Source organism: Simochromis diagramma, unplaced genomic scaffold, assembly GCF_900408965.1.
Source record: "Simochromis diagramma unplaced genomic scaffold, fSimDia1.1 OVJJ01000571.1, whole genome shotgun sequence".
NCBI classification, from domain to species: Eukaryota; Metazoa; Chordata; class Actinopteri; order Cichliformes; family Cichlidae; genus Simochromis; species Simochromis diagramma.
Window position 1 is genome coordinate 3,447,749 of NW_024386885.1, and position 11,273 is coordinate 3,459,021.

General features: G+C 41.5%; 2 protein-coding genes across 2 annotated transcripts; one reads left to right on the forward strand and one right to left on the reverse strand.

Annotated features, from left to right (window-relative positions):
• Positions 1 to 328: 328 nt before the first annotated feature.
• Positions 329 to 3,939, reverse strand: LOC120734643 (scavenger receptor cysteine-rich type 1 protein M130-like). The gene is made up of 5 exons (XM_040033576.1): positions 3,774 to 3,939; positions 3,085 to 3,387; positions 1,836 to 2,168; positions 1,103 to 1,426; positions 329 to 479 (listed from the first exon to the last, which is right to left on the reverse strand). The coding sequence occupies exons 1-5, from the start codon at positions 3,874 to 3,876 to the stop codon at positions 466 to 468; spliced, it is 1,077 nt and encodes a 358-aa protein (XP_039889510.1). The 5' UTR covers positions 3,877 to 3,939; the 3' UTR covers positions 329 to 465.
• Positions 3,940 to 6,842: 2,903 nt separating this feature from the next.
• Positions 6,843 to 9,091, forward strand: LOC120734644. Its single transcript, XM_040033577.1, has 2 exons — positions 6,843 to 7,784; positions 8,505 to 9,091. The coding sequence occupies exons 1-2, from the start codon at positions 6,948 to 6,950 to the stop codon at positions 8,829 to 8,831; spliced, it is 1,164 nt and encodes a 387-aa protein (XP_039889511.1). The 5' UTR covers positions 6,843 to 6,947; the 3' UTR covers positions 8,832 to 9,091.
• The last annotated feature ends 2,182 nt before the right edge of the window (positions 9,092 to 11,273 follow it).

The window sequence follows — 11,273 nt, forward strand, 5'->3', positions numbered from 1 at the left end:
GCCCAGGTGAGTAATTCACAGGTAAATCATACGAAGGTCAGAGTGTGGGCTTTCTGTGAGGGAACCGCAGGGTTTCCCCACATCAGTCACCTCTTATCAGGGTTTTAGATAAGAAACCAACAAACAGGCCCGATGCCGACTGACCAATCAGGTCTCTGGCAAACGCCGACAGGACAAACTTGGGGGAGGAGCACTTCATGAGCGGACTCGGATCATAATCTGTTTTCTTGTAAAATTGTCGAGGGCGGGTTTCTGGATCCAGCCCAGTACCTCTGACTCAGTTTATATAATTTAAATACCAAATTCATTAAATACCAAAAAATAAGTCTTTTTATCATGAGCGCTTTTTATTGGTAACTTAGAGGGCGGATATTTCTCCTTATTAAACCCAGAGTTTGAGCCATGACCCAGAATACTCCGTCCGTCTGTCGGCGCCTCTGTGGTCGATTGTCTGGTCCAGCGGCGTCACCCGCGGCGCCCTGAGGAAGACGGCAAAACAGAGAAGAGTTTCAGTCTGATGTGGAACCACATCTGTGTCCGTGTCTGTGACGTAGGTGGGCTTCAGGTCTGACAGGTGGAGCGCATTAATGGGTCAAATGAAGACGCTGCTGTGTGGGGGGGTTACAGTCTACGTTGAGCCAGAATGCATCAGATGTCAGGAAAATGAAATGTGATGCTTTCTTGTAACGATGCAGGAAATTTTCAAAGTATCTTAAAATTGAAAATGATCAAATGTGAAGTTCACAGAAGTTTTCAGACCCTCGGCGGAGAACTTTGGAGAAGCACCCTCGTTTGCACCCTCGCTCGGATAGTTTATCCCAGACTTCCCAACAGATCAGGGGGAAATGTCTGAACTCAGGATGATGTCAGTGAATCTGAAGCTGACGACTTCCTGTTGTGTGCTGCTCTACAAAAAACCTCCTAAACTTCATTCAAATGTTGTTTGACGTTGATGTGTGAAAGTGATCCACAGCTGTGACTGTTCCTAAAGTGTGACAGCTGTCAGGCAGGACTGAGTCGTGCCACGAGTACATCATTTACCAGGAAACGGGAAACTGAACGAGCAGACGACACCCACAGCAAACCGCTTCAAACATCTCACCTGCACAGTTCACCTGAATGACCGAGGAGGAAAGCCGTGGATTTACAGCTCCGCACTCCATCAGCGCAGACTCTCTTCCAAGGCAGTCAGAGAAAAAACGCCACATCGGCGTTTTGTTGGGAAGGTTGACGGCTTCGGTGGAAACAGCGATGTCGCAGCCCAGCTGTCTGCACACTATGCCCGCGTGGTTCAGGTCCCAGACTGTGGACTCTGCGCTCACCGGTTTGGTTTCGTTCCCGTTGTGGATGAGAAGCTTCCCAGCACAGGCAGCGGAGTCCTCTCTGGCTCTGAGCACGCCATCGTCCAAAATCACATCTGAATCATCTGTTAGAGACAGACACGTCAAAATGAGGAGGGGCCAAAATCCACTCTGCAGTTACACCTGACCAACGCCACGAGGAAGAAGGGACGCTGACAGAGACGAGGGAGAGAGGTGTCATTTAAAATTGTGTTTTAAATATGAACAAAATATTTTACTAAAATGTAAAAACTCTAAAAAACATGTTTTTGTAAGGTTTTGAGCTACATGTGGAAAAAGAGAGAGACCTGTAGTCATGCTGGTGTCCTTATGGGAGATCAGCACGTGAACAAAACAAACACAAACCTCTGCACAGAGAGCACACACATATTCGCATCACAACACCATAAACCGCGTGACAAGTAACTGGGTGGGTAAGGGGGTGAGAGGTGAGCTGAAGTAGCCACGGCCATCCAGCCAGTGTCTTTGTCGTACCTTTGACAGTGAGCGAGAGCCTCCCGCCCTCAGATGAGAAGCTGTGGCTGAAGACAGTGTTGTGATAGATGCAGCTGTAGGTCCCCTCGTGTGTTTGATTGGCAGCTCTGAACCAGAAGCTGGCCGAGTAATTGAACGCTGCTTGGGTCAAGCTGCGGTTTTGGTGGGCGCCGGTGATGCTGAGGGTAAAGTTGCCGTCGCTGTATCGTGGCTCCACAGAGCAGCTGATGCTGAAAGAGTGGCCCTTCCACACCACGCCCTGCGTTTGGTTCCCAGTTGGAGAAGTCTCACTGCCGTCAGTGTAGAAACTGATGTCAGGAGCAGGCAGCACGTCTGTAATGACATCATCATACACCTGATGAGCGCACGCGCTTTAAACACTCGAACTGTGTCGTAGAAAACAAAGAAGCGTCGGGTTTCAAGTTATTGGATCAGATTTATGAGCTGATGGTGCAAAACCTTTATTAGGGAGGGGCGGGGCTAATGTGACTGAAAGAGGTGTTATTACCACCTTATTACTTATGTATTTGTGTGAGTTTCCCTTCTGAGCAGAAACATTGTGGGTGGATAGAATGAGTAATAAAGATTATTCCTGCAGACGTGAGCTTTCAGGTTAACTTTACTGGGTCTTACTTTACTCGTCTTATTCTGCGTCTGCTGAGATAATTCAATGAGACTGCAGCCGCCTTAACCTCTGATCATGACATGTAAATGCTGCAGGATGAAACCCACAAACTACATGAAACACTTGAAGCATTCTCACCAGCTTTTGGCCATCTTGCTGCTTTGACATCAATGTTATGCAGTTATGTGGCGAAACAACAGGCGGCATCGTGTGAAGGTAACTCGACAATCACAGCGTGAGGCGTGAAGTTTGACCTCCTGACCTCATCAGCAAAGTGTTTACTGAGGTCATGATTCACAGATGCTTTTTATATACGTATAATTCTTTTTACAGCTGAATGAGTCGCCCCCTGGTGGCCACTGATGAAGACTACTGCTGGAGGATGGGTTAAACTCCGCCCACACCTTTGTGTGACTTCCTGTGTCACTTCCTCCCACTGTCTGGCCTACTCTCTGTACTATAATGTAAAAACATGTTTAATCAAAAGAAAACTGGTAAGACCATAGAGAGGAACCTTTACTGGCGGTCTCAGACCTTTGACCTATGTGAACAAAATCCGTCCATCGCACCTGCAGCTGAACTGACCCTCAGCTCACTGTACAACGAATGCCGTGCTGTTCTCACCTGAGCAGATCACCTCAGTGGTGAAATCTGAGAGGCCCTTCCTCACCGTTCCGCAGTCCGTGAGCGCTCGCTCAGAGCCGTCACAGTCCGAATAAAAGCTCCAGACGCGCAGAACTTTGGGCCGGTGCCTGACGTTTTTGACTGAAACAGCAGAGCCGCAGTCCAGCTGTCTGCACGCCACGGCGGCCTCCTTCAGGCTCCAGGTGCGCTGTTTGCTCAGCTGTCTCCACTCTGCCTCGTGCTTGAACCTCAGCTCGCCGGCACAACGGTTCCCTTTGCCAACCAACCTCACATCATTGGAAGCTGCAACGAAATCATCGGCAACAAGAAGTGCACAGAGAGCATGAAGATGCAAAAGTACTGCTACATAACAACAGCACAGAAAGTGCGAGGGAGTCAGGAGTGTTTGCCCTCCAGCATACTTTCCAAATAAAGCTCTTTAACTGTGGACGATAGATGAACTTAATTTATCCCAGAGCTGGAAAACTCCCTCGGTTTAGTTTTTCTGACTGTGCATCAGAAACAAAGAGGAAGGTGAAATGAATTTACTTCTTCCTGCAGTTTTTGCAGACTGTAGCTCAGCTTAGTGACAAACAGAAGAACAAATGACAGCCAAGGAGAAAACGTCACTATGGAAGAATTACAGCTGGGAGACGTGTTTATTCAGATTTAAAGTGAAAGGGACTCACCTGTGGAAAAATGTGCTCCTGCTGGCCTTAGAGCCCAGCTCAGCATCAGCACACAATAAAACACAAGTGAAGACCACGTGAAGACCCAGCTCTGCACTCTCATGTTGCTCTGACTTCACAGACCTGCACCAACACTCAGGTTTGTTGGCTCCCTCTGCAAATACAGAGTGAGTGCTCTGCTTTAAACACAGCAGTGTTTGCTTTGAATGGTCAATGCTTCGTGATCATAGTTCATAGTTCATATGGTAAACATGTTTACAGCCTGATACAGAAACAGCTGTGGTCTGTAATTTCCCCGTCGTAGCAGCCGTACAAAACATTTCTACATCTCTTCACAGTGTTGTTCTCAAACATGTTGTCTGCCGTGTGCTTATTAGTGTTGAGTAAGATGAGTTTATCTTGATTGTGTTACGTATCAGTAATCGAGAGGTATTTGTGTCTGTGTTTAAGGATGCAGTGTCAAAAAGTAATTCAGAATCAATCACATTTCAATACAATAGATCAGTTTGAAGTCAGACACGGTATAATGTTGCATATATGTTCTATATTGTTAATAAGAGGACTTTTTCATTAATATCCATTATTTTGCATTTTTTTGTTCTGCTTGCTCAAGACTGTTTCTGGACACTAACATCAGCGACAGAGAAGATCAAAGACATTTATGTTGTAAACTTTGTGTTTCTTCAGTTTTCACGGTGTCTGAAGACAATAGAGAGAGAGAAATACATTTCCGAAGACATCAGTATGATGCATGCATTCTTTGTTGGACCCCTGTAGTTACATCAACAATGGATAATATGGAGTGCAGCAGAGAGTATGACTAGGGATGGGTACCGGTATCCGGTGCCATGATGGCACCGGTTCTGACATAAACGGTAGTAACCAGACCGAAAAGCAGCGCACATTTCGGTGCTTTATTTTCCTGAGATGTCACAGGCTTTGGATTTTAGCCAATCATTTTACCTTTGCAAGCGTAGTAGGCGGGCCCGGGTACATACGTTCTTTTAGAGCAGAGCTACAGATTAAAAATGCCCAAGGCGAAGCGGTGAAAAGTCTGGCTGTACTTCACAGCAAAAGATGCAAACTCAGCAGCAACAGGTGCTTTAAGCTGATACTGTGATACTGTCAAAGGAGGTAACACCTCAAATCTGATGAAACACCTGGCGACGCATGCAGGTGTGGTGCCTGTTATCGGACCTGGAGTTAGCAACATCCCCAAAAACACGAAGAGGAGAGTCCTGGCCCCTAGCCCTGCCAGTGTAGCAGAAATGATGAGGATGATGATGCAGCAGCAGCCGTTCTTCTCTGCGTGAGTAGCTTCATGTTGTTCGTGTGTAATTTACGTTGAGTAGGCTAACCACGTTATTACATTAATGCATGTAAGGTGAACTAGCAAACATCATCGTAGTTACATGCGGCTGTCTTCTTGTTTGATGGCAGATACTCCCTTCACCCTGGCCAAAAAGGCTAAAATGACCAAAGAAAAAGTGGGAAATAGCTAAACATGAGAGGTTTAGGACAAAGTTTGTGTTCTTCATTCTTTAAGCACCGGTTTGTGCACCGTTTAAGCACTGGCACAGTTTCAAAAGTACCGGTTTGGTACTGGTATCAGATAAAACCTAAACGATCCCCATCCCTAAGTATGACCATGCAGCTTTTAAAGCGTGGAAGTGCTCACCTTACGTTGACTTTAATTGAAAAGTGACAAACACATCAGTGTCCGCTCTACACTCTGTGTGGGAAGAAAACTTCTTTTCACAGCGAAAAATTAAACTTCAAATCTGAGCGAGCAGCGAGCACGCTGCCACGGGAATGTGACATTCACAGAGAAACGCCCAGATCCCCCCCACTGACATGACCACTGTGGGCAAACCTCCTCCCGCCCCACTCCTGCTAAACAAGTGACAATAGATTTTAAAGCAACAGGACTGAGTGCTCCTGAATCTTTGATTTTATTCATTTTTTGCTGTGTTTCACTTTCATCTATTTGAAAGAGTGAACATTACTTTAACATTATTTTATTTTATATGCTGGAATATGCAGGAAAAATAGAATTGGGCTGAAAGGTCTATTCGGGTTGTGTATCATGTTTCTAAAAAGTAACTAAGTATTAAAGTAACTAATTACTTGAGAAGTAATCAGTAAAGTAACGGGATTACAAAATTGAAAACTTTTGTCTTCCACAATAGAAAATGGCTGAAAATTAAAACGTGCATCACTTTATTCAGCTACTAATTTGCACTCAGCTTTGCAGTCTTCAGTATCATTCAGATCCAACCAGATGATGCTCCGTTTACATTTTCACTCATTTGTTTACTTTTTCCCTGACACACTTGCATTTAAATCTGGCTCTCTTGTCTCTCTGTGTCCCTGTACACCATGCCACCTGCCATGTCATGGTGTACAGGGTACATGTATGGGCAGAAATCTGTGCCATCAGAAACTGAATTTGAATAAGTTAAATTTGAATTTGAATTGCTCAGATTGAATCTGAATTGTAACTTGAATAAATGCTTTTAAAAACTGAATATGAATTAGCCTAATTTGAAATTCAATTTATTGGTTTGAAAATGATCATCACTAAACTGAAATTGAATTTTATATTTTGAAAATGAATTCATTTGCTTTGAAACCGTATTTTATTCTTTAAAAATTTAGCCCTCGAATAATTTCAGATTCACTTCTCACCATTCAGTTTCAGTTCCAAAATTCAGTTTTTTGGGACTTACATCCGGTTCCGGTTCAAGAGTAATGAGTATAGATTAATAGAACTACGTTTTACTAGCGGACCGAAAGTGTTACTGACGGGAATCTACAGCATCTTGAGTTGAATTAAGACTTCAGAAGTCATTCGCCATGTCGAATGACCAGCGGATAAACTCTCAGGTTGGTAATAAATGTTTTACATGTATAAGAACAAGCGTCATGTTAACAAATGATAGCCGTACAGTAGGGCTGGGCGATATTGCCTAAAATTCATATCGCGATATAATTTGAAACATGTGCGGTAATACGGAGCCCCGCAGGGGACATGGGAGAAAAAAAAATTAAGACGGACTTTTGCGAGATCTCGCAAAACAAACTCGGGATCTCGCAAAACTTTTGCGGGATCTCGCAAAAGTCTGTACCATAGACCTCCAAATCAGCACTGAAACCTTAGAAACAACCACAGCGATGGAGGACACACACCCATTTGAGCGATTCATAGATTTTTACTTTGAGCTTGGACTAAACTATAAAGACATTAAAACTGTGCTTTGCAGTAGACACAGTTTTCATATAAGCGAAAGACATCTGAAGAGAGTTCTTAGCGCAAGGGGACACACTCGCCACAAAGCGTACTCTGACCTGGCCGTCTTGGTTGAATTTATAGACAACCAATTGCAGTACTCTGGGCAGCTTCACGGATACCGATGGATGTACGCTAAATGCAGGGAACATGGACTACGCGTGAGGAAGGAGGATGTGTGCTTGGTTTTGAAGGAGCTGGATCCCCGAGGCGTCGCACTGAGGCAAGCAAGACGTTTCAGGCGAAGGAACTATTTTTCAAAAGGGCCGAATTTCATCTGGCACATGGACTCCTACGACAAACTGAAGCCATATGGCATCTGTATCAATGGTAGTATTGACGGTTTCTCGAGAAAAATAATCTGGTTTAATGCGTACACAACAAATAGTAATCCGAAAGTGATCGGGGGGTATTACATAGAAGCGGTGCAGCGTTTAAAGGGCTGCCCTAGAGTTGTGAGGGGCGATCTTGGAACTGAAAATGGCCATGTTAGAGGCTTTCAGCGTTTCCTTGTGCCCGTGGCTCCTAACGACACCCTTGAGAGTTACTTGGAGGGAGCAAGTACCGCCAATCAAAGGATTGAATACTGGTGGCGTTTTCTTCGCAGCCAGTGTCTGGAGTTCTGGTTATCCTTATTTGCAGACATCAGAGACAACGGGTACTTTGATGGTGGGTTTCTGGACAAAAACCTCCTTCAGTTTTGTTGCATGGGACTCATCCAGGTGAGTTAATAAAATATGTTTTGTTGCGTGTATGGATGCATGCGTGTGTGAGTGAGAGATAAAGGAAACTGAGGAAGTGATAGAGAGGTAATACACGAAGTATTGTGAGAGATGAGACCTGTGCCAGGTTTAGGGAATGGAGAGACTTGCAGGAAGAAAGAGACAAGACAGGGAGAAGCGGGTGAGAGGAGCAGGGAGTAAATGAAATCAAAAATTGTGTAAATACTATAATTTCGGTTTAAGCAATCGGCCGCCTTAAGGAAGAGCTCAACAACCAAGACTACAGTAACATCTATGTTGTTTATGTTGACATGTCATATGAAATTTTCTTATCTATAATATTAACTATTTACAATTTGGAATTATTTCGATTGGGATATCAAAATAACTTTCAAATACAAAATACAATGATCAGTGACACAAAACAAATTGATTATTATGAGGTGAGTAGATGAGCCAAGCAGGTAGTAATAAGACTAATAGTACTAATGTAAGATATCACAGCATAACAGTAACCGTAGTTAGTGTGTGAAACACTTGTACAGATGACATTAGGTAAAGTACATGATTACAAAAATGCACATGATTGTTTAAAAATAATAAATTGCATAAATCTAATAAACCTTCCTCTCAGTGAGTGAGTTGTCTCATCGTGATTTGCGTATATGTATATACGTACATGCGATCGCATTTCTTAAATTTCTGTATTCTTTTTAACAGGATGAGCTGGATGACACTGCACAGGTTTGGAATACACACTCCATCAGGCCATCAGCAAACATCAATATCCCCAGTGGTCGACCTAATGTAATGTATACATTACCTGAGCTCTACGGGACAAGAGACTTCCTTTGCCCCACTGAAGAAGAACATGTTGAAATGTGTAAAACTGAGTGTGTTTTTCGACTGACCAAACCATGTGACCCCGATGTATATGAACTGTGCAATATCATCATGACTGAGTCCCATCTGACTCCACCAACAGACTCATATCAGGCTGTGAACTTGTACATGCATTTAAGAGAGAACATCATGGCATTAGTGTAAATTGCATACAATGCAGCAGAGAACATTACTCAAAATTGACCTGTGATATGTGCGAAAGCTAACTTCTGGATGTTAAACAGACTGTAAACTGTAAGCTTTCTAGTACACAGTCATTTATGAGAATATCTTATATAGAAATATTTATTGTTGTGTTCCAGGAGGGTCAGTGAACTAAAGTATAAAGGGGAGTCTCTGCCTGTTAATGATATTCTGAGTGTTCTTTAGCACAAAAACATTGTAATGTTCTGTCAAATGTTATCAAGTTCTATGTCTGTGTATTACTTCGAATTACTTTAACTGTGTATTTGGCTTGATACATGGATCAAAACATAAGACACATCTTAATTTAATGTGTTAGGAGTTTTAATGTACAGTGTTTAATCAGATAATGGTGGTTTATGTTGAGTATTTTGTAATAATTTTTAAATGGTGAGTTGGTTTTTATTTACACCATCTGTATTTGTTAATGATGGGAATGTTTAGTTGTTGATATTGGCTAGAATACTGTTTAAAATCGAAGAGATATTCTATTATGCCTTGCTGCTTTATATATATTATAACGCCAACTGTCACATTGGCAGGCTACATGAAATGGTACTAAGGGGCATCATGATCTGAGAGGGGGCACCTTGGCATTTTGCTGAACTCAAGTTTCTCTGGCTAAAAATATAATTATTTCATGTCATTTTTGCTTCTTTTTCTTTAACTATTTATTCTGATTCCAGAAGAGCTTTAGTTTTTTAATGTTTGTTAAACAAAACTGAAAAAATAAAGAACTAAATTGAGACCTTTTGAACTCTTAGAATTTCTAATAGATATAAACATTCTTTTTTGGTCACTGAATTTATCTGAAGCTTATTTTATCAGCTGAATAACAAATTCTTTGCACCCACCTGTTCTGTTGATGAACAGCAATTTCATTCGAATGCTATTTTTGCAAAACTCACCACTTCTGAAAGGATGATATGTGTTGTTGAACTACCGGACAAATAAACTGAAATCTAATCAATTTCTAATTTTTTTTTGGACTATGTAGTACAGACAACTAAAAAATTGCAAATGACAAAAGCATATCGACAACATCTGTGTATTGACTGCCTGTGTTCCCAGGCACTTTAATTTCAGAGAAGGGTAGACAGAAGTGCATAATCTGTCAAAAATGTAGCAATACTTTATAATTAACCATATATACTATTTAATCTAATTAGAAATCCTGGCCTACAATCTTGTTTATCCAAGAAACTGTTAAATCTGATTATCATTGCTTGTTAATTTGTAATTATATAAGACAATCTAAAGACTTGTAGATCATCTTTATGTCACATTATGGCAAATTCCTTTTAAAAAAGATAACTTGTGATGGCAATAGGCTTTTTAACAAAATCAATTTGTAAACATTTTGGAAGCTAATCAAGGAAAAATAGGACTTATTGTTACAAGATGTTTATAGGCCACATCAGCTTTAAGAATTTGTAAACAGGATCTTATCATTAACTTTCAATAACTTCTTTCGCAACCATAGTGACATTCTTTACTAATATTAATGGACTTTTCACCCTAAAATCAAATTTACACATTTTTCTGTTCGCTAGCTGTAGTATTCCTTAATCCACATTGTTTTAGTGTGAGTTGCCCAATTTTAGAGATATTGACTGTACAAGCCTACCCTTCTCTTGTTTCACATGGTACTTAATGCTTAGTAGCAATGTCTTTATGTAGACCTTATGTAGCTTCATGTTGTTTTTCAACAAGGAAGAGATCTCTACAGCTAATATCTCCCAAAACTAGGCAACTCACGACAAAACATTCTAGATGGATAAACAGCAATGTGTGTCACTGCGGGGTATGCAGGTGTGTTGAGAGAACGTACCCCAAAGCAGACAAGGAGAGAGAGAGGACAATGAACTTAAAACAAAAGCAAGCCTTTATTCTGGCTGATGGCAGGAGTAAAAGAAAACAATGACAATGTGTACAGCAAATTTTGATGTGATCTGTCCCTCTAACGCTAAACACAAACCTTGTTTTCAACAGAAGTTAAAGATGCGGTCATTTTCAAAGAATTTTAAACAATAAAGAGTCCTTGTGAAATCTGAGCTAACATCCAACTAAACCATCAGAAAATTAAATTTGTGACTGCTTGTTATACGGCTGAATATATCAAATGCTTCAATGACAAAATGAAACAAGACAGAATTTATGAACTCAAGGATAATCATACAAATAACAATTACAGCTGTAACCATTAGTACACTCATCAAGTTCAAATGATGTCCATTTCAATTAAAGCACACCAAAATTTTGTCAACACAGATCACAGAAGATCCTGTGCAGAAGCGCAGGATTTTTTCAGCTTTGGTTTCATCAGCGTTTTTAACATAACGCTGAAGATGATTAAACGTTGTTTGTTCTCTGTGAGACAGCATCAATTTTGTTGTTTCAAAT

Excerpts from the sequence above, each read along its gene's own strand:
- LOC120734644 (XM_040033577.1), top strand. The coding sequence starts at position 6,948 with ATGGAGGACACACACCCATTTGAGCGATTCATAGATTTTTACTTTGAG. Across the intron at positions 7,785-8,504 it reads GTTGCATGGGACTCATCCAG|GATGAGCTGGATGACACTGC; the intron begins GTGAGTTAATAA and ends TCTTTTTAACAG.
- LOC120734643 (XM_040033576.1), bottom strand. The coding sequence starts at position 3,876 with ATGAGAGTGCAGAGCTGGGTCTTCACGTGGTCTTCACTTGTGTTTTAT. Across the intron at positions 3,388-3,773 it reads AGGAGCACATTTTTCCACAG|CTTCCAATGATGTGAGGTTG; the intron begins GTGAGTCCCTTT and ends ATTTCGTTGCAG. Across the intron at positions 1,427-1,835 it reads GCTCTCGCTCACTGTCAAAG|ATGATTCAGATGTGATTTTG; the intron begins GTACGACAAAGA and ends TGTCTCTAACAG.